The following is a 21152-nucleotide window of genomic DNA, read 5'->3' as shown; positions in this document are numbered from 1 at the left end:
CAGTGCACTTTGGCTTGAATTCAGTGCTCGGGGGTCGTCTGACATACTGTCTACGGCCACTAGACCCAAAAAGATCAATTTTGCTTTCACCAGTCCACAAAATGTTGAGCCATTTCTCTTTGGAGCAGTCAATGTGTTCCTTGGCAAATTTTACCCCATTCAGGACACATCTTTTTCTTAACAACCATAATTGTCAAAGTTGCAAGGAGTTCTTGCTGGTAAATTGGCTTCACTTAATCATCTTCTGTACTCACTGGTAACTTCAGATGTTCCTTGATCTTTCTGGAGGTGATCATTGGCTGAGTATTTGCCATTTTGGCTATTCTTCGATCCATTCGAACAGTAGTTCCACGCTTCCTTCTGCGTCTTTCAGGTTTTGATTGTCACTTCAAGGCATTTGAGATCATTTTAGCTGAGCAGCCTATAATTTGCTGCACTTCTCTGTATGTTTTTTCCCTCTACAATCAACTTGTTAATCAAAGTACGCTGTTCATCAGAACAATGTCTGGAACAACGAATTTTACCCAGTATTTCAAAAGGAAATGCGCTATGACCAACCTGTGCAACATTTGCCACCCTCCTACCTTAAATAAGGGCCAAAATTGACACCCGTTCTTCTGCAGAATGAATGACTTCACCAGTTGAACTCCTCACTGCTATTATTTTGAACAACCCCCTTTTAATCAATGCCTCAATTACTTAGAATGAGTGGCACGTATGTCCTAATTGTTGGGTTTGTTTTGTTTTCATTACTCTACTACACTTTCAAGTGAATTTTTTGCTATGTAGAAATAGCATTTCTACTGAAAACAGTGATTTATCAGGTTAATGGTGTTGGACTGCTATTTTTTTTGAACACCACTGTATATAAATAATAAAATTGGCTAAATGTTTTTGAAGAAACTTTGACCATTATGGTTGTTGGTGCCAGATGGACTGGTAGTATGTAAGAAACTGCTGATGTCTTGGGAGTTTTTCTCTGTTTTTAAAGTTTACGCCAATTGGTGCAAGGAACAGAAAACATCTAGTGATGGGCATTTCTGCTAACAGAAACTCCTTCGTGAAAGAGAAGTCAGAGGAGAATAGCCAGACTGGTTTGAACTGCCAGGAACACTATGGTAACCTAAATAACCACTTTTTACCAGTCATGTTTAGTAGAAAAGCTCCTAAGAAAGTCCAGTTGTCAAACCCTCAAGTGGATGTCAGTAGACCACATCAGGTTAGCCTAAAACAGGCTTCTGATGCTGCAATGCATACTTACCAGGCTTACCTGAATTACACAGTTAATGTTGTCTGGTCTTATGAATCTCAATATCTGCTGTGGCATTGAAATGGTCAGTATTTTGGTTCCAAACTGCAAAAGAGTGTAATATGCTTAGTCAAATACGAAACTATCAAGCTATTGTGTCTTATCCAGGGCTGAATTGTAGACTCACTTGAAATGACAGGGCAGATCCTAAATTTCTCCATTAGGTGGCACACTTGGTGTACATTTTTGGTAAAATATAAGTACTATTGGATTAACTGAGTTTTTTGATATTACCATTGTGGATGTCACAGAACATAATATTATGAATGAACTAAATGGAAATGTCTATAGCCCTGACATTGCTGGAGCACCTCCCAGCATTCCTTTCAGCAACAACAGAGGGAGACATAGAGGCTTCTTTAGGCCTTCACATTCCAACACCAAATGAATAGGCGAGTGTGAAGGATATTTTTGTTTATTTCTGTATTTGTTTTAATTTATGTCTAGATAAACTTACTAAAACTAAAATTAAAAGTGAACACGTATTATATATGGTATACTATATAGTATTATTTTTAGAATAACTTATTAATAAGACGGTACCCTTCCACCGATGAAACATCTCAAACACAGGTATGAATCACTGAATCACATATATAATTAAAGGTCAAGTTTTAAGGAAAACGCTGCCTGTTGTTAGTACAGCCTTCTGCCCAGGTCTGCCTAAAGGGTGTTTGCTCAGCAATGACACAGTTAAAGAGAAGGCAAAGCCCAGAAACATGGTGCACATGCAAAGAGAACAAGGGTGGCGACCAGCAGATGTCATCTCACAGAGAGCTAAACGAGGATTGTCTGGCATTGTGTCAATGTCAGGTCAGTCGTCTCAGTGCAACAGATGTCATTTCAGGGAGATCAGACACTGTCACATACCATCTTAATCTAGAAAAGCTGATGAAAAAGTACCTCCACCCACTTAATCTGTAGCAAAACAGGTTACCACAACACCCTCCTAATACTACTATAATATGCAAAGGGTGGAAAAAGTAAAGTCTTCAGAAGTGAGGTATCAGGATTTTTGTTTCCTTCATGATGTCCTTTGTGATCTCAGATCATTATGTTCCATATAAACTGAATGTCTGAATATGTATAGGTTCTTGTGATAACTACAGCTGTTTTTAATAATATACATTGGTTAAATAGATTTAAAGCAAAAAGTAATTTTGATAATGGCAAATGAGCTTCCTAAAGTTCTAGAAAACACTGGAATGGAAAAAGCTGCAGATCCAGTAAATACCACAAATATACTGTTATTGGTTTGATAATCAACAAGTGAAAACTTGCTTGAGAACTGTAAGTAATCATACCCAGACAAGTGTGCCATGCAAGTGTTTTCAATGTACTCTGTGGTCAGTGATACTGAATAATAGAAAGAAACCAGCAGTACATTTTTTTACTGAAGCAGTTATGAATTGCACTAGTGTTCTTTATTCTTCCTTGCATCTCACTAAACAATTAAGACAAATTAGCGCAAAGATGCTTCATGTTTGGAGAAAGATTTTTTGTGTGAATAATCTCACGGACATCATATCAACAGTAAAATATGGAGATGGAAGCATCATGATATGGAGCTGCTGCTCTGCAAACAGTACTGGGAGACGTTATTATGGGATAACGTAACACATCATTTCGGTGGCTTAGAAACAAACTTGTAATACTTTAAAATGTGGTTGCTTGGCCTAGCCAATCTTATGACCTAAACGTCACAGAAAATTTCTTTTTATCGGTGGTGCAAGACTAACCACGACCCTGACCAGCCAGCAGATGATAGTAAAAATCTGTGAATACTTTACGGGGAAAAATTTATGCTATGATGGTCCACAGTGTCACTCAGTGGCCTAAACAGTACATTTGATAATTATAACAAATGATAAATAATTAATACATTTATAAAAAGCCAACTTAAACTGTGAAAACCTAAAATAAACAAAATCTCTCCTAGGTAGACAGGGAACATTTTTAAATGTATTATCTATTTTAAATTAATTTAGGACAGCACAACAACCACTGGACACAAAAGGACATTCTACTATCATTCAGCAATAACAATATAAGCTTTATTGGTCAGGTGTCTTACATTTACAGCATTTGGCAGACACTTTTATTCAAAGCGACTTACAGTACTGCGATAGTATACATTGTCTGAACAATTTAGGGTTAAGAGCCTTTCTCAAGGGTTCAACAGTGGCAGCCTGGCAGTGGTGGGGCTTGAACCAGTGACCTTTTGATTACTAGTCCAGTAGTGCCTAAAGGTATCGTGAAATGTTTAAAATTGTATAGTCACTTTAAATTATAACCTAAACATCTCAGTTAGGTCTGATCACTGTGTGGAAAAGAACACTTGCTATCTTGTTTTACTTCAAGGTCCGTATATGTGGAAAGTTTTACTCCCTCGTTTTAATTTATTTATCTATTTTAACCATGTAACACACAACAACAACTGGGCACAAAAGGACATTCTACAATCATTCAGCAATAACAATATGCATAATAAGTTCATAAGCTTTATTAGTCAGGTGTGTTACATTTACAACATTTGGCAGACACTTTTATACAAAGTGACTTACAGTAGTGTTACAGTATACAGTATATTGTCTGAGCATTTGAGGGTTAAGGGTCTTGCTCAAGGGCCCAACAGTGGCAACCTTTTGATTACTGGTCCAGTAGTGCCTATATGTATCTTGAAACGTTTAAAATTGTACACAGTCACTTTAAATTATAACCTAAACATCTCAGTTAGGTCTGATCACTGTGTGGAAAAAGAACACTTGCTATCTTGTTTTACCTCAAGGTCCGTACATGTGGAAAGTTTTACTCCCTCGTATTATCGCGATGTTTGCGGTCTCGCGAGACTCACAAGCTCCCTCCCTCACCCTCCTCACCCTCCTCACCCCGGTCGCAGAGCTGCTTCCTGTACCGGATTTTATTTCTGCAGTATTTGAGGAGAACTGCGGGATTTTGAAGTGCACATTCCGCAGCGACATTACACACGCCGACATGATCTGATCCTGCAGCTCCTCGCTAAATAATACAGACTGCTGTGCGTTAAGAGAGAAGCTTAAAGCTGCGGTGATCAGTCCGGAGCCGAGCTTTATACAGGAACCAGCAGGGCCGCGCCGAGCTGAGCTGATCCGAGTCTCTACTGGTATACTGCAACCGAAACACCTCGTACAGCCATGAACCCGCAGCATCTCTCTTTATTTTCTTTATTACACTGATTTATTTACAACTCTCAGAGATTTTGGTACACACACACACACACACACACACACATCTTCTGTCTGTGTGAGGAGCTGCAATATTCTACCTGACCGAGCGTCTCTTCAGTGAGCATGACAGACTCCCAACGTTAACCTCACTGCTACTGTTTATAATAATTCGGTATTGTAATTGTAGATTAATTACACAACTTTTTGAGCTATCAATCGGTAAAACTAATATCAAGTCATGGCTCCAAAGAAAAGACCGCTTCCACTGAATATCAACCCTATAGGAGAAGGACAAGCGGCCAGCAACTCTGATGCTGCTTCTGAGTGAGTACTCACCACCACACACTACAGTACACTACACTACACTACAATACATTACACTACAGTACACTACACTACACTACAGTACATTACAGTACATTACAGTACAGTACAGTACATTACACTACAGTACATTACACTACAGTACAGTACATTACACTACAGTACAGTACACTACAGTACAGTACAGTACACTACAGTACATTACAGTACAGTACATTACACTACAGTACAGTACACTACAGTACAGTACAGTACACTACAGTACACTACAGTACATTACACTACAGTACAGTACAGTACACTACAGTACAGTACAGTACACTACAGTACAGTACATTACACTACAGTACACTCACTGAGGCTGTCTGATATAGTCAAATATATCATACCGTCAATATAAATCAAACTTACATTCACCAAATGTAACCAGCAAAACAATTATGGTATTCATTTACAAACTATATGGGCAGTTGTAGCCTAGTGGTTAAGGTTCTGGATTAGTGCCTACTGGAAAGGTCACTGGTTCAGGCCCCACCACTGCCAGGTTGCCACTGTTGGGCCCTTGAGCAAGGCCCTTAACCCTCAGTAGCTGATGAAAAAGCATAGGTACCTCCACCCACTTAATCTGTAGCAAAACATGTTGCCACAACACCCTCCTAATACTGTTATTATATACAAAGGGTGGAAAAAGTAAAGTGTCAGGATTTTTGTTTCCTTCATGAAGTGATTTCAGATCATTATGTTTCATATAAACTAAACTTTAATGATAAAAGCGTCTGCTAAATGCTGTAAATGTAAAATGTAAATTTCCCTAAAGTTTGGACACCCTTTCAACTTCCATGTTTTGTTAATTATCTAAGTAAAAATCACACGTTTTGTACAGGAAACATGCCTGAGCAGTTAAGGGACCCAACAGTGGCAACTTGAGTGGCGGTAGAGGGCTTAAACCGGCAGCCTTCTGAATGGAACTGCTGAGGTTCCACTGCCCTATTGTGCGTAATAGACCACTGTTCCACCTAAGTGCTCGTTCTACTCATTCATTTTGGCATTTTTCCAGGGGTGTCCATAACTTGCATTAATATACACTATGTATATGGCGGTCATGCACAGCACCAGGGCAAACTAGGTTTGGTCCTTGCCTCGGGTCTTTGCCTGTAAGCAGCATGTTCTTCACGAATCTCCATGGTTTTCTTTTAGGCTGTCCAATGTTCTTCTGATTTGATGGGTTTTTTTGATTTGACAAATTTAGGATAACATATTTCTGATTTGATGTTGTCTAAACACACAGAACTTGTTACAGAGAACATAATTTATTCCTCTGTTATTAGAGCTAACCTGGAAGCCTTGCAGAAGAAGCTAGGGGAGCTGGACCTGGATGAGCAGCAGAGGAAGCGTCTTGAGGCTTTTCTCACCCAGAAAGCCCAAGTTGGTGAGCTGAAAGATGATGACTTTGAGCCTATCTGTGAACTGGGAGCAGGGAATGGTGGGGTGGTCCACAAAGTGCGCCACAAACCATCGAGACTGGTCATGGCCAGAAAGGTACAGCGTCTGTTAGACTTGCATTCTTTCTACAGTGACCAGCTAAATGAAAGTGACTGATTTTATTATCTTTTTATTGCAGCTCATTCATTTGGAAATCAAACCGGCCATCAGAAACCAGATTATTCGTGAGCTGCAAGTGCTGCATGAGTGTAATTCTCCATACATTGTGGGTTTTTATGGGGCTTTCTACAGCGATGGAGAGATTAGTATTTGCATGGAGCACATGGTAAGTAAGGAGCTTGATAAAGGTCAAAGTTTCTAAGTGTCATTCATTTTAGATCTCAGGCTTTTGAAAGATTTGGACTATAAGCTTATAAAGCCACAAAACAGTACTGGTTAATATGTAATATTGTCATAAATGTATATTTTTTATTAATGATAAACATTAAGGCATATTCAGGTCTCTATTAAGTGTCCAGGTTTATTGTTTATTGTTAGATATGGTTTTTTGAAACATTAAAAAACAATCTATATTTCCTGCTGTGGCTGTCTAGTGGTGAAGTAAAATCGCCACACTCCCCCTCTGACACGTGTCCAATCTGTGGCCGCTTCTTATCACCTACAAGTTTTGGGTTCCCACACAGAGCCGTATCTCTACTGAGAGCTACGCTAGTCTCCATGTGACCAAATTTTACCTTGTAGTCTTGTTTTTAACAGGCATACGTCAAGGCTGAATAGTTGATCTGTTTAATTTATCATTGATTATCATCTGTTAGAATGTGGTTATAACATGACACTGAGATTTTGTAACATGACACTGACATCTTTTTCAGGATGGAGGTTCGCTGGATCAGGTATTAAAAGAAGCTAGAAGAATTCCAGAGGAAATCTTAGGGAAAGTTAGTATTGCGGTGAGTATTCGTCTTCTCCAGCTGTAACGGTTTAAGGTTAAAAGGTTAAGGTATTGGACTAGTAATCAGAAGGTTTGCTGGTTAAAACCCCACATCTGTCAGGTTGCTACTGTTGGACCAGTGAGCAAGATCCTTAACCCTCATTTGTTTGGATTGTATACAGGCCCAGTTGTAAGTTGGTTTGATTAAATGCTTCTGCTAATTGCTGCTAATTTTAATCTTCTGCTTATTATTAAATATATCTAGGCTCATTCGATATTAAGGGGAAGTGGTTTGGCAAGAAAACAAATATTAAAAATTTATGTAATACTTAAACTCCACTAATTGAGGCTAAGTGGGGAAGCATTAATATACCTGCTCTTGAAAGTGTCTTGTTATTACTCATTTAATGATGAATTGTTCTGATTGTTCCACAGGTACTTCGGGGACTTGCTTATCTAAGGGAAAAGCACCAAATCATGCACAGAGGTAATGTAACAGAAACACTTACAGCTTATGTTTTTGAAACGACGTGTGTGTACATGTGCAAACTGGTACTACATTGGCCCGAACTGAATAGTAGGAATGCCATATGGTGGAAAAAATTAGGCTGATAGCTGACGGGTGACCTAAAATTATTTGAACATTAGGTATTTATTTATAGATGGATGGATGGATGGATGGATACTTTATTGATCCCGAAGGAAATTAGAAAATATTTTGCAATATTAAATGATTAAACTATCACCAATTATTGAATATTTTATTTAAAACAAACTTCCTCTTCCCATTTTCTCTTCTTTTTTGGCAAAAGTAAACATTCAGAGAGCTTTTGTACTCCACCCTTCTATTTAAATGGTTCGGTCCATTTTCAACTCAGGTGTGAATGGTATTTGCTTGCAGTGAACTTTTGTCTCAATTTAAATGAAAATCTGGTAACCAGAAATGGAAAGAAAGGAAACTAAAACAGGAGAGACAAAAGAGAGGAAAGAGAATGTTCTATTTTAAGAGTTTTACTATTAGAATTGCGTTTAAAACTGTAAAAGATGACCTATATCACTTTTCTTATAAAGAATATCAGTCTTCAGTTTTCAGGGTTGGTGGGGCCAGGGGTGGTGGGCAGGGGTGGTGGGCAGGGGTGGTGGGGCCCGGTGTGATATCTTTTCATGGGGCTGAAATCCCTGACAGCATCTCTGATCCCTAATATTCAGCATGTACTCACCTTTATTACTGTGAGAAAAGCTTGAAAACTTAAATGTTTTCGTGTTTGAGTTAGAATTGCAGGGGACGTAATTCAGCATAACTCCAGAGTTGTGGTAAACACTTGTAATGAAGGGTTTAACGTTAAAAGTGCTGTGAGAGGCGCTGTAGACTTTTGTGAACCATTCAGATCATTTTACCCACTAATGTGGATGATTTTCGAAAAAATAAATGGCTTTCAGCACAATTACGACCACCCTTACATGCTTCAAATACTATAAAGAGCTTCTTAGAAATCTACTGGGACACTAACTATCGAATCAGTCACCTTAAACCTCCAGCCTCAAAATAAGTGAAGTTGTGTGAAAGGAAGCAATACTTTATACAATTTAATTCTATCCATTCTATAAATATTTCCGACATTTCAAGCAAATGTCATTGAAGCTGTCAAGCTTAATTGCAGTGATTGTGATTAACGTGTGGCGCAGCCGTGAATTCCGCTTGCCCACTACCGATAGGATCCGATAGCTTGCCTAATCATTGGGAGGTACATTTGTCAGTGTGCTCTCAGCGTCAGTCCCAAGCCTGTATAAACTAAGAAGGAAATGGAGTTTGGCCAAATCAGGTAGACCAGCAGTCTCTCTATAAAAATGTGACTTAAGCAAAGTTATTCTGTAGCATACACTTCAGGTGGTTTTGTCATAAGAAGGTTGTATATACAGAAGGGAACCCAGTCCTCACGTTTGAGTATGGTAATGGATTTGTAAAGACCCTAGGAACCTTGTTAGGATCGATAATATAATGAACTGCTTTTGCCAAGTAGCTAAAATTGGGTCAAGATTGGTATTGGGCACTGAATGTGGCTTTAACCATTGTCATTTCAGTCCCACACCTAAACCTGTGGTGGACTGAAAGTGGAGAGTCCACAAAGATTTTTTTTTTTATTGAGGAGTGCTCTTAGATTTCTTACTCTGCGCCCTCTCAACTTTTTTTATGATGACGATCTATAAGTATTTACCAGGGGTGCCAAATTTGTGCATCTGACTGACTGTATTTACCAAGTTATGTCTAGACTCTGTCAGTTTTTTCCCTGTTATTGTTTTTCTGTTTCCCCCCTGTGTTTATGTAATGTAGTTTTTTCCCCCAAAAAAATGTCTTGCCCTCTAAGTGTTTAAACACTTTGTTTAAACAATTCTAAGACATGGTGTTTTGTAGTTACCACAGAGGCACCACATGAACTCGGCTTACTTCTTAAAATGTATCCTGCTAGTGCTTACATTTTACTTGCACAAGCTTGGTAAGGGTATAATACTCTCTCACTGAAGATACAGCCATCTTCCAAACATAATTTATGAATAATGTAAGTGGCTGCTATGAAATAATGATGATAAAGTAACATGCATTAGGCAGCCAGGATCATTCAAAATAGAAAATGTTCATTAATTGTAATAAATGTGCCTTGCTGTACAACCCTGGACAAAATAATAGAAACCTGTTACAATTTATTATTATGGGGAAGGTAATAAGATGTAGGACCACCCCAGAACAGCTTTCATCTGTTTTGTTCTGCTAATATACAGAATATTCTATGTTGGAAATTTTCAGGACTAGGCACTCGAGTAACACAGCTGTCTTTTATTCTAGTCTATCATGCTATCGACTGGCCAGGCATCTAGAGAGACATGATTGGCTATATATGTGGGGTAGCAATATGGGATATGGTGGGTGTTGATATCCGAAGCCCTGCCACCCTGTCCAGGGTATTCAGGCTTTGCACCTAGTGTTTTTCGTTTGAACCAGACCTGCGGCGACCTTGACCCTGATAAAGCAGTTAACTGAAATCCAGTTCTTTGAGGAATGAAGTACTCCCATAGGATGGCCTAAATATTTTAGCAGTTTGTATGTGGGCATTATCATTCTGGAATAAGGTAACATCATTTGTTCAAGCCGAAAGGTGCACTTACACCTATAAATTTGCCTCATAATTACTTTTTGTTGTGTAATATAAGGTGGCTGGCTATAGCATTAGGGTTAACCCAATCATGCCATACTTTGATTTCCTCCAAACCTAAATTTGCAGAAAGTGTTGGAAATATATAGGAAATGTGGTGCCATTGTTTAGGGGTCCAGGTTTTAAGTTTCTGTTATCAGATTATGTATCTTTGCAGATCTGCCTTTATTACAAAGGGTTTCTGTTTTCCTGTCTGATCAACCTGCTGTTCAGGCATTTTGGCCTCTTTTACACTTTAGTTGCATCACTGCTTAAAATGTCTCATACCAAGATGCTAACTGTTTGATACATGTTGCTAAGTGGCAGTTAGTGTAACATATCTCACCTGAGCCGCTGCTTGCAACTGTGAGGTCCTGTTTTTCCATATTTTATCTGCTCTCTGTAGTAGCTGTTGGTTATCATGTTGCCTTCCCTTACTGACGTTGTAAAATAAGACCATGGCTGAACCTGAAATGGCTGACTAGATGTTGTTGAGGTCATGTAAGTGTTGTAGGAGTTGGGTTGGAGCTGAACAAGCTCATGAGGGAGAACTAGGTCTGTAGTTGTGCTGTTGTGACATTAAGAGTCAGCAAGTGAGCATGGAGCTGTCTGGGAGCTTGGCTGGTAATTACGGCTTTGCGGATGTGATTATATGGCAGCCGCACCCTGCAACCCCCTCTATTCTTATTCTTCTCCCTCTTTTACATCACCTCACTTTGCCTGTGTTTAGTCGAATCCCTTTGAGCTTGCCCCTCTGGAAATTGTTCTGAAGTGAGTCTGATGAGGGAGGACATGCAGAACGATTCTGGCTTTATGCAGAACTTTGTAACACTGGCTTGATAAGTTTGAAAACTTGCTTTTATCATTTTGCTTTTTATTTAAAACTTTGCCTATGCTTTTTTTATTCATCTGATATTCAGAACAAATGTTTATAACAAGACATCTTCTTTTGTATTGAGGGTGCCCAGGGGTGTCTGTTAATCAGTAATTGAGGAAATAAAATACAAAGTCTACTATATAAAGAGGTAAATATTACCAATAACTAAATAGGAATGCAGTTTTGGATAATAAATAAAGGAAAGCTTTTGTATCTAAAGTATAGTGAATTAAACTGGGTACCAGTTAAAACCATTTTAATATGACTTGTAGCTCAGTGGTTAAGTTTATTGGACTAGTTATCAGAATGTTGTTGGGACAAGACCCCACACCGCCAAATTTAGCTTAAGTATTTAGGTACAGTATAGGTCACTTGGCAGTGAAAACAACCACTAAATGTGGAATCACAGATTTAAAAACATACCATTAATTGTTGGGGTGATATGAGGGATGATTGTGTTCAGCCACTGTTCTCAACTAGTCAGCTATGGCATTCCAACAATGCTTAATTGTTAGAAGAGGCCCAATGTGCGTCATGAAAACATTGCCTACGCCATTACACCACCACCTCAGTCTGAACCGGGGGTGTATGTCAGGTACGGCCCTCCTTGGTCAGTGTAGGGGTCTGCGGCGGTGTGAAGTAATATATCTGGGTAAGTGGATACTATTAGAAAAAAAAAAAAGCATAAATAGAATTAAAAAAAGGAATTGCTGGACATTTGGATTTCAAGTCTTTCCTGAAAGCATCTTAGACTTTGTATTGTTACAGAGATTGAAAATTTTAGTTGATGTGCACCAGTATCTGTAATATTGATTCCATGAATGCATTTCTGCTGTTGGCACAATGAGGAGATAAAACTGTAGGCATGCATATTTCTTTAAAGAATCAGCTCTGCGTTCTGCAAGCTGAACATGTCTGCTCAATGCAGTGCTGCGTGTAAAATGTTTTTTCTGGTTGAATATTTGGCACAGAGTAGGTGCCTCAGAGTGAAGCTGGAGGAAATAGGCCAGGTGGTGGGATTTGGGCTTTGGCACTCCTAACCTCCCTACACCTCTTTTTCCTAAACATGCCTGAATTTCACCTCATTTCTCTCCCTCTCGCTCTCTTGTGCTTTGGCTTCTGCAGACGTGAAGCCCTCCAACATCCTGGTGAACTCGCGCGGTGAAATCAAGCTGTGCGACTTTGGTGTGAGCGGCCAGCTCATCGACTCCATGGCCAACTCCTTCGTGGGAACACGCTCATACATGTCGGTGAGTCAGGCCACTCCCTCTCTCAACACCACACTCCTACTCCTAACGACAGAAACCCAGCTCGTGCCCAGCAGCGCAGCATGCCGTGCGGAGGCAACCTCTGCCAGCTCAGCCCAGTTTTGCATTTGACGTTAATTCTGTTGTTTTTTCCCGTTTTTTCTGCCTCGACAGCCGGAGAGGCTACAGGGCACTCACTACACTGTTCAGTCGGACGTGTGGAGCATGGGCCTGTCACTAGTAGAGCTGGCCATCGGCCGCTACCCCATCCCCCCGCCTGACGCCAAGGAGCTGGAAGCCATCTTTGGTCGGCCTGTGCTGGATGGAGCAGGGATGGAGGGACACAGCATGTCCCCGAGACCCAGACCTCCAGGACGTCCCATTAGTGGTAAAATGACACCTTAGTCTTTTTATCAAGATGCAAAATAATCGGGAATGCTGGGCTTTTTGCTAGCAAGTTATGTGCTGTAACACCACATGCGTTCATGTTTCAGTTTCTAAGAATTTCAAGGGGTGTCAATAACTAGCACACAGGGTTTCGTTTAAAGAAGTTTTTTTTTCTTGGAGTGAATTTTCTTGAGTTAAAAGCTTGATGTTCCTTATGTATCAGTAGCTCATTTGCCAAAAGGTGAATTATTACATTATAACCCTTTAATCATCTTTACCAATGACTGGTGGGGACTGTATAGGTAAAAAGAGTCCCCAAAAGAGTTCAATTTTAACACATAAATATAAATTCTCCTCTTTAAAAGTAGGCCTATTTTAAAAAAAATAAATAATACAGATCTAGAGAGATGTTTCTTACTGCACTTCACTACAGTTCATGAATATTTACACAAAGTCCATGGGTTGCATAAACATTAATTTGCCCCAATAGACAGGCACTATAAGCAGATTGCAATCTTTTTATCAGCACAGGGTAGCTTAATTACATTGTTAATTGAATTTACTACAGATGGAATGGATTGAAATTAATTAAGGTTAAACCGCTTTACTTTGGTCTACAGTGTATAAAACAGATACACCTTGGAGACCACTATAGAAACTGGCTGTAAAATATAAACCTTTGAGTTGACTTGTGAAATTATTTTCCCCCAAGGAATGGACAGCAGGCCGGCCATGGCCATATTTGAGCTACTGGACTACATTGTCAATGAGGTCAGAGAAACTGCTTAAAGCACATCTTTGTTTCTTTTCTTTTTTTTCTTTTTTACACATTGTTTTAAGAGACAGTCAATATTAGATTCTTCTTTCCTCCCTTTATTTTCTATAGCCCCCACCCAAGCTGCCTCATGGTGTGTTTACCTCAGACTTTCAAGACTTTGCGACAAAATGGTAAGTACATTTGTCATCAGTGTTGCATGATTACAGAATGTGCAAAGCATTTTGCTAATTGCTAAAAGTATTGTTCTTTTTCTACTTGTATTCATAGTAGTCACATAGACACATATACTTGCCTTTAAAAAGTCTGCTGCAGTCAGCTATTTTTGAAATGATAAAAGGATGTAGGGTTGTGGTCACATTCCTCACCACCCAAGGGGTTTGCAGTTTGACTTTTTTTTGTGTTTGTTTCACAGCCTCATCAAGAACCCTGCTGACAGAGCGGACCTGAAGATGTTGATGGTGCTTGTTGTTTCTTTTTCTACTGTTGGCAGTAGATAATAATAAAGTATTGTACATAGACTGAATTTTACTTTGTATGGCTGAACAATAATGACTAAAATGATCATTGGGATTGTTTCAAAGTTACTTAGCCAGGTTATTAAAATTCCCTGATTGTATTTAAGATACATGACTAAACTGGTGGTACATATAAGGAATCATTCACTGCATTCATGAGAAGATTGCACATGACTGGCCTACAGGAGAATAAGTGACTCAAAACTTTCTTAGGCATCAGGAAGCATGTAGAGTGTTTCAGTTCTAACATTTATGCCTCTGTTTACTGATTACTAGAACTGTGCTGTAATATTTCTGAATCTTTCTCTGTGTAATATTAATATTAAGCTGGTGCTTGGGTGGCACAGCGGTAAATCACGCCAGGCTGCTACCGCTGGGATCTAGGGTTCACATCTCAAGCAGAGGTATCAACAACAGACAATTCACTCTGTACTGGGTGTTACATGCCTTGTGACCAGTGTTTCCCTGTAAAACCTGGCCCACCGCGACCCTGAGCAGGATAAAGCAGTTGATAAAATTTAAATGAAATGAAATTGTGCAGCACTACAGCCATACTAGCTAAAATATATATTTAGATACTTTACACTTGTTTTGCTTTTGTATAAATAGTAAGACGTTCTAAAAGCCTCCTCTTTCTCTTTTGTTCCAGGGCCACACTTTTATTAAGCGTGCGGAGGTGGAGGAGGTGGATTTTGCAGGATGGCTGTGCAGAACCATGGGCCTAAACCAGCCCAGCACTCCCACTCGCACATCTGAATGACTTAGTCAAACAACCTACTCACTTCACCCCAATCACTTTCTCTACCTTTGCTCTTCCACTGCTTTGTCGCTTCTGTTTTCTCTTTTCAATTGCTCTTAAAAGTCATGTCAGGTCACTTAATATCTCCCAGCTTCTATATGCTTACTCTCTGACTTCTGCAGGGCTTTGTGCAGGTACTGGCTTAGAAAAGGTCAGTCATTGGTACTCTCCATTTCAATGGATTTAGCTTCAAACCTTTCATATTTTGCTTTGGTTGGACATCTGGTATGGCATTAGAGCATAGGAGTGTATTTGGGATATCCTCTTTTACTATAATTTTTGATTGTAATGTGCACCGCGTAAGTCCAGCAGTTCGAACCAGTTCTGTTCCTAAAGATCCATTTCTGTTCCGGTCGAGTTTGGGTGTAATTGTTTTAAACCAAAGAAAACTACCATAACTCCATTAGGCTCTATTTACTCTAAGCTTGTATGCAGACATACAGTTTGGTTTATGCTTTAGCAAGCTTAGGATAAGATAAGGATTTTAGCTGTCCATCAAACAGTGTGGCACAGCAGATAATGTCAATGTCATTTAGTACCGGGTCCCTGAGGCCTGTTTAGACTCTAACGTCAGAGTGGATTTTTCCTACAAGCTTCAGTTTTCTTTCAGTTTCTCTAATAAGAATACCTGCTGCCTTTGCACCCACTTTTTTTCATGTGGTCCCGGACAAGAAACACTCCTGCTGCAATGGCTTGAATAGAATAGGGCCTTTGTGTCTTCACGGGGCCCTTATACTGTATATTTTTGTAGTAAATGGTAGTAGTTATAAACATACTAAGAAGCAGAACATATAGTCAACAAGATTAAATAACTTCATTACATAAAACATACTGAACATAAAACATCACTAATATAGACAAACGGTTTACACAGCTTCTTTAGGAACTGCAGCACATACTTGTGGTAAACAGCAAAATGTGCCTTCAAATAGTCCACAATTTAAAAGCCTTTGCCTGACTAATTATGATGATGATGCAATGTGATTATATTAGTAAAGTAAAGCCACATAATTATGTAATTATTTGAGGTAATTGCAGTTACTTTAAATTATTATAATCAGCTCAAATAACTGATACTATACTGAAATAATATTTTTAAACAGTATAGGCATCACTTACTGTTGACTGTTTAGTCCTGCATTCTGCAATTTGATACACTCTATAACTGCTTGTAAAAGTCTCAAGGTATCCATAGAGCAAACCCAAAGCACTGCGCACACATGGTTGTGTTTTTTTTCCGGCCAGTCGGTGCCAGGGTGAGTTTAGACTTTTTTGTATCAGGGTGGCACTCCCAAACTGCTCTGGTTCTGCCCATTTGACAACTTTGAAAGCATGTTTGTAGGGAAGCATAAACCAGGCCTAACTGCAGAGCTAAAGACACTGCAAAGCCAGGATGTTGTATTAACATATCAAACAATGGCTTTATTACACACCAAATTTATTAAACCGTTTAGGCAAGTTAAAGCTGCAGTATGTACGTTTTAGGCGTTTAGGAATTTGAAGACCTTCCTGGCTGAGGTGTTTTTTTTTTTTTTTAAGCACCTAGTGTTGGATTGTTTTCAACATCAACTGCGTGGCGCAGATTAATCTGATGGTTGCGAGGTGGCAAGTCAGTGCACATTCGTGTAATACTCAAGTAGCGCCTAAGGTTGAGACATCAGTCTGTGATGACCAATGTTTGAGTCCAAATCTCTGCCAAACCCGACCCAACAGATCTAACTATGTTCTAATATCTTAGGCTTTTCAGGGCAACTCGGCACCCTTTGTTAATAATAATAAACATTAAATGTGTATTTAGTTTCCAGCATTGGTTGCTTTTAAGCTGTTGATTTACAAGCAAATTGAATTTCCTTTAAACAGGAAAACAGTGTTGTTTTATTAAAATATCCTTAAATCAATCAGGAATCAGTTTAGTTTTATTGCATAAAAGTATTGTTTGCTTAGCTTAAAGAAGATGCTTGCTGTTTTGGTGATAATTCTTACTCGTTGACAGAGAATTACATTCTACAGAACACATTACATTTCTGAAATGCCTTTTAATATGCCTTTAATCTTTGGCTTTGCCTGATGCATAAGTTCCATCTCCTTCTGAAACTGCAGTTCACGCCTATGCTGTAATCGGTTTCAATTTTTAATTTCTATTTTTTTCCTGCTGCTTTAATGTAAGCTTTCCTCCCTAACTATGGATTAAGAAATCTTACATTTTTGTGTGTGAGATAAACTAATAATGCACTCCACATTACTGCTGACAATCCCCAGACCTTTGTGTTGGAATGCATACAAATTGCACATACTAAGCCAGCTCTGTTTAAAATGAACAAAGGACCTGCATAGTACACGTCGTACAGTTTATTAAATGTAAGATATGTATTATGCAAGCACATGTACTAGTACAGATGAATCGAATGCAGTTAGTGGATGACTGATGTGGAAGGGAGTGTAGGTGCCCCACATCAGTTATCTTTGTCTCACTGGCTGGTAAGTGCATTTGGCTGCCTATTTTTTTGCAGTTTCTATTCAACTACTTGCTAAAAACAATTTTAAGGTGGCACAAATCATGTTCAGCTGGGTTAGGGCTGTGCTTTTAATGCTTTTTCAGACATTCAGCTTGGTGTTGGACCTGTTTTGTTTTCACACTGGCATTCATCTCCAACTGAATAAATGCATAGCTGCACTTATGTGTATAAAAGTATATGTACAGTACGAATGTTACTGTTTCACAGTCTTAAAAGATAGCCTTCTTTGGTTGTTTTTTTTTCCTTCTACTTTCATTTAAATGGTGTAGAGACAATGGGAAGAGTCATTTTATCATATAAAATGTGTTAAATATGGTTCTAATACAAAAATAAAACTTTTGTGAATGAATGTTTTTCATATAATAGACTGATTTATTTATTATGATTAGTCATTTGACAGTTTTGGTACTTTTTGGTTTGTCATTTAAGAATTACTATAATTTGCTCTTTAAAGAAGAGAAGGGTCACTGTCAATCTACATTTTTGTCCTGTTCTATCTATTAAACCTCACCTGAGTCATCGGGTGATCAGTAATTTCTGCCTGGCATGTTGGGAGCTGAAGTAGCTCAAACATGTAGACTGGCTGGGGGGGCTTTTAAAGATCATAGATTAGATTTTTTTGGCTTTTATTGCCTTCTCTGGGTTTAATTGGTTCATTCATACCCTGGTCGGTTAAATCCATGTGATTGTAATTCCTGCTAATGGTGTAAAATAACATTAAATCGAACCTTTAAATCACAAATATACAAAAAGCTAAGCAAAAACAACCAATGAATGAATCCCACCATTATGAATTTGCTGTGTTGGTAGCTAGATGATCGAGTGGGGGCTGTTCATTCTGCGGTCAGCATTTGGGCTGTTACTCGACTTGTTCAAATGAGCATTTAGACCCATATAGATTCCCACAGTGTCTTATTAGTACTTCATGAGAATGCTTCCTGCTGGCCTGTTGGCAGCGTCTTGTATGGTCAGAATGTGTTGATTAATCTTTTGGAGTCCCACATCCTTAAGTACCACAAGTCCTGTAGTCCTTTACTGGCCTTTTTGTCATCCAATTAATGTCGAGATGCATCACCTTTACTATTTTTACCCCCAAATAAGAACATGTTTTGATTAAAGTTGCAGTAGTGGGTTGATGTGTCTAGTTCATGTCCTGCAGAGACAGAAGAATTTACTCTTCAGCTATACAAGTTTGCAGTTCACTCAGTTAATTTAATTCGTTAGCATTGTCAACTTAATTTTTATCCTCCACATAAATGTACTGGCTGGACTAAGAAAATTAGACAGACAGCTCTCCATGTAGCTCTCCATATTACTCTAGTCCCCAGGTTTTCTTTAGGTTTGCTTGTAGCTGTTAGCATTTGTTACCCATGCAGCTGGACTGCCAAAGGCACCTCCATGGACCTGGCCAGCCTGTGCTTTGCTTATGATCTCAGTTCAAGGTTTAAATAAAGAAAAAAAAAACAGGGAACACAGCCACACCACAAACACCCACATACACAAATGTGGGGAAGGGATGATACATTTTAACTTAGCTTTGCAATGGTGCCAGTCAGGAGTAATTATTTTCCTATTTCTTTGTGCTGTACATGTCATGATCAAGTGGAAACTTACTACATTGGTAAGGCTAACCACATTCTTCCTGCAAAGAAGTAGTACCATCTCAGAAAAGAAAGACTTATACTTGTTTAGAATAACCAAAGGCATAAAGAATTCATGAGTTTGTACAAAAATTTGGTAATTTATTCACTTATTCATTCATCTTCAGGAGCTTCATTATTCTAATCAGGGTTGTGGTGAATCTGGAGCCCAAGGAAACACCAGGTGTAAGGTCTGAACACATGGACAGTGTGCCAAGGTATCACAGGGCACACTTACTAATTTATTTACTCACACTCCTGGGGGCGCAATTTCGAGTAGCCAGTGCCCCTGCTGGCAAAACTCCTTTTTCATAGACAACCGTCCTTACAAGTGAGTTTCAAGTAGTTTTGTTTTCCCCCATTATTACACAGAAAAGTGTTTAGTTTGTGCTATTATTTCTGATACATTTGAAGAGCCATATGCATTCCATGCTTCAAAATGTCTACCTTTGTTTACCTTGGCATCTAAAGAACAGGTGGGTGAAAAGTGGCACCTTCCATCTGGAATGATTAATAATCAGGCTATGCTGCAAGCTGTGTAAGTGAAACAGCAGTATGTGTTTGCTTGCTGGTGGTGGGGGGTGTGTTGCTGGCAGACCCTGAGTGTTTTGGAATGTGCCAAGGCTTGTTTCTGGGGTGGGACTCCATGACCTAAGGCTGTGGGATAGGTGGGTGTGCCTATAAGACACATACACAGAGCCAGTCCACAAAGAGAAGGACGGTTGCAAGTATGATTGTACAATACCTGCATACCTATACTAAATGCCAAGCTAAGTTGAGGAACTATTTTAATTGTGTGGCACACCTTTTACTGCCCACCCAGTTTTAACTGGTTGTTATCAGTATTGCATGGTTATATAATTTCCTTCTATTCCCCAAAGAAGGTGTGAAGAAGACCAGCAAGGGAGAATGCTGTTTCTTTAAGAGAGAGAGGGAGACAGGGAGCGAGAGAAAGGGAGGGACCTCTTTGCCCTCCAGAAACCAGGAAGGGAATTGAGTTGATCTACTGCTGCCTGTTTAGCGCATACAGGGCTTTCAGAAGAAGGGACAGCTAAAGCGAGAGAGAGACAGAGCTCAGCAGAGGAGGTGAGGAGGGACGAGTGAACCCACAACAAACAGCACCACGGCTATAGCAGGTGAGCTGAACCTTTGCCCCCCTCCCCTCCGGGTCCCCCTGCTGCCTCTTCCAGGGCCTGTCGAACTGAAGGGAAAGAAGGAGAGGAGAATGGAATGAGGGAGGGGGGCATAAAGACAGCAAATGAGGGTGGTGGGGGGTGGGAAGAAGGGGGCTGCCAGGGTTACTAATTTGTTCTACCTTGAATATATTGCCAATGTTTTGCAAAACTTTGTTTTAGTTGTTCCAAAAAGCTTACGACGCCTACTTTGACAAGAAAGGGGGCATCAAAAGAGAAAGACTGTGGCAGTGTGAGAAAGGAGGAACCAAAAATAATGTTGTACAAGATAGAGTGGCATGTGACAAGCTTTACCTTTCGGTACGCTGCCAAAGGGAATCCACTGTGAGGGATTATGCACTTTAGCTCGGTGGGATTTTTTTTCTTGCCATTTTTAATTTTGCCTAAACAGTTATTTATGTCAAAAGTACAAGTATTTATTCTTTTTAGGTAGCCGGGACCTACGACACTTTGAGGGTGCTTGTAATTGGTTGCGATAGCTTTAAGTTTCTTAATTTTGTCTCTAGCCTGGCTCTGCTTGATGGTTGGCCTCTGTACTTTTAATACCTGGCATCCTGCTAGCAACACACCGTAGTGTATAATTCAGGTCCTAGTGCTTACGTTGAACCGAGACTCCGAGCTGTAGGGTTGCTAAAATTGGACGCTGGGATTTGTAGTCCAGAATGATGGCCTAGAAGCTGTGGATGCAGCTCTGAAGGACTCCAGATCCCAGTGAGCCTTGCCCTTGGCCATCCAGGAAGGGGGAAAGCCGGCAGCCTATCCCAGTGGGGAGGTGTGGTGAGTGAGCAGCTGGCAAGCC

The 21152-nt window shown here is 39.6% G+C and overlaps 1 protein-coding gene across 1 annotated transcript; it reads left to right on the top strand.

Moving 5' to 3' along the window:
• The first annotated feature begins 4288 nt into the window (after positions 1 to 4288).
• map2k2a (mitogen-activated protein kinase kinase 2a) lies at positions 4289 to 17873 on the top strand. Its single transcript, XM_063012928.1, has 11 exons — positions 4289 to 4839; positions 6168 to 6378; positions 6461 to 6607; positions 7155 to 7232; positions 7649 to 7700; positions 12404 to 12528; positions 12700 to 12913; positions 13625 to 13683; positions 13799 to 13860; positions 14103 to 14148; positions 14855 to 17873. The coding sequence occupies exons 1-11, from the start codon at positions 4754 to 4756 to the stop codon at positions 14963 to 14965; spliced, it is 1191 nt and encodes a 396-aa protein (XP_062868998.1). The 5' UTR covers positions 4289 to 4753; the 3' UTR covers positions 14966 to 17873.
• The last annotated feature ends 3279 nt before the right edge of the window (positions 17874 to 21152 follow it).

The sequence above is a fragment of the Trichomycterus rosablanca genome, chromosome 17 (assembly GCF_030014385.1).
Source record: "Trichomycterus rosablanca isolate fTriRos1 chromosome 17, fTriRos1.hap1, whole genome shotgun sequence".
NCBI lineage: Eukaryota > Metazoa > Chordata > Actinopteri > Siluriformes > Trichomycteridae > Trichomycterus > Trichomycterus rosablanca.
This window is presented reverse-complemented; position numbering and strand designations above follow the sequence as displayed.

What these genes read in the sequence shown, in the direction of transcription:
- map2k2a (XM_063012928.1), top strand. Translation starts at nt 4,754, where the DNA reads ATGGCTCCAAAGAAAAGACCGCTTCCACTGAATATCAACCCTATAGGA. An exon ending in TAGGGAAAGTTAGTATTGCG is followed by an intron (nt 7,233 to 7,648) that starts GTGAGTATTCGT and finishes ATTGTTCCACAG; the next exon opens with GTACTTCGGGGACTTGCTTA. An exon ending in CAAGACTTTGCGACAAAATG is followed by an intron (nt 13,861 to 14,102) that starts GTAAGTACATTT and finishes TTTGTTTCACAG; the next exon opens with CCTCATCAAGAACCCTGCTG.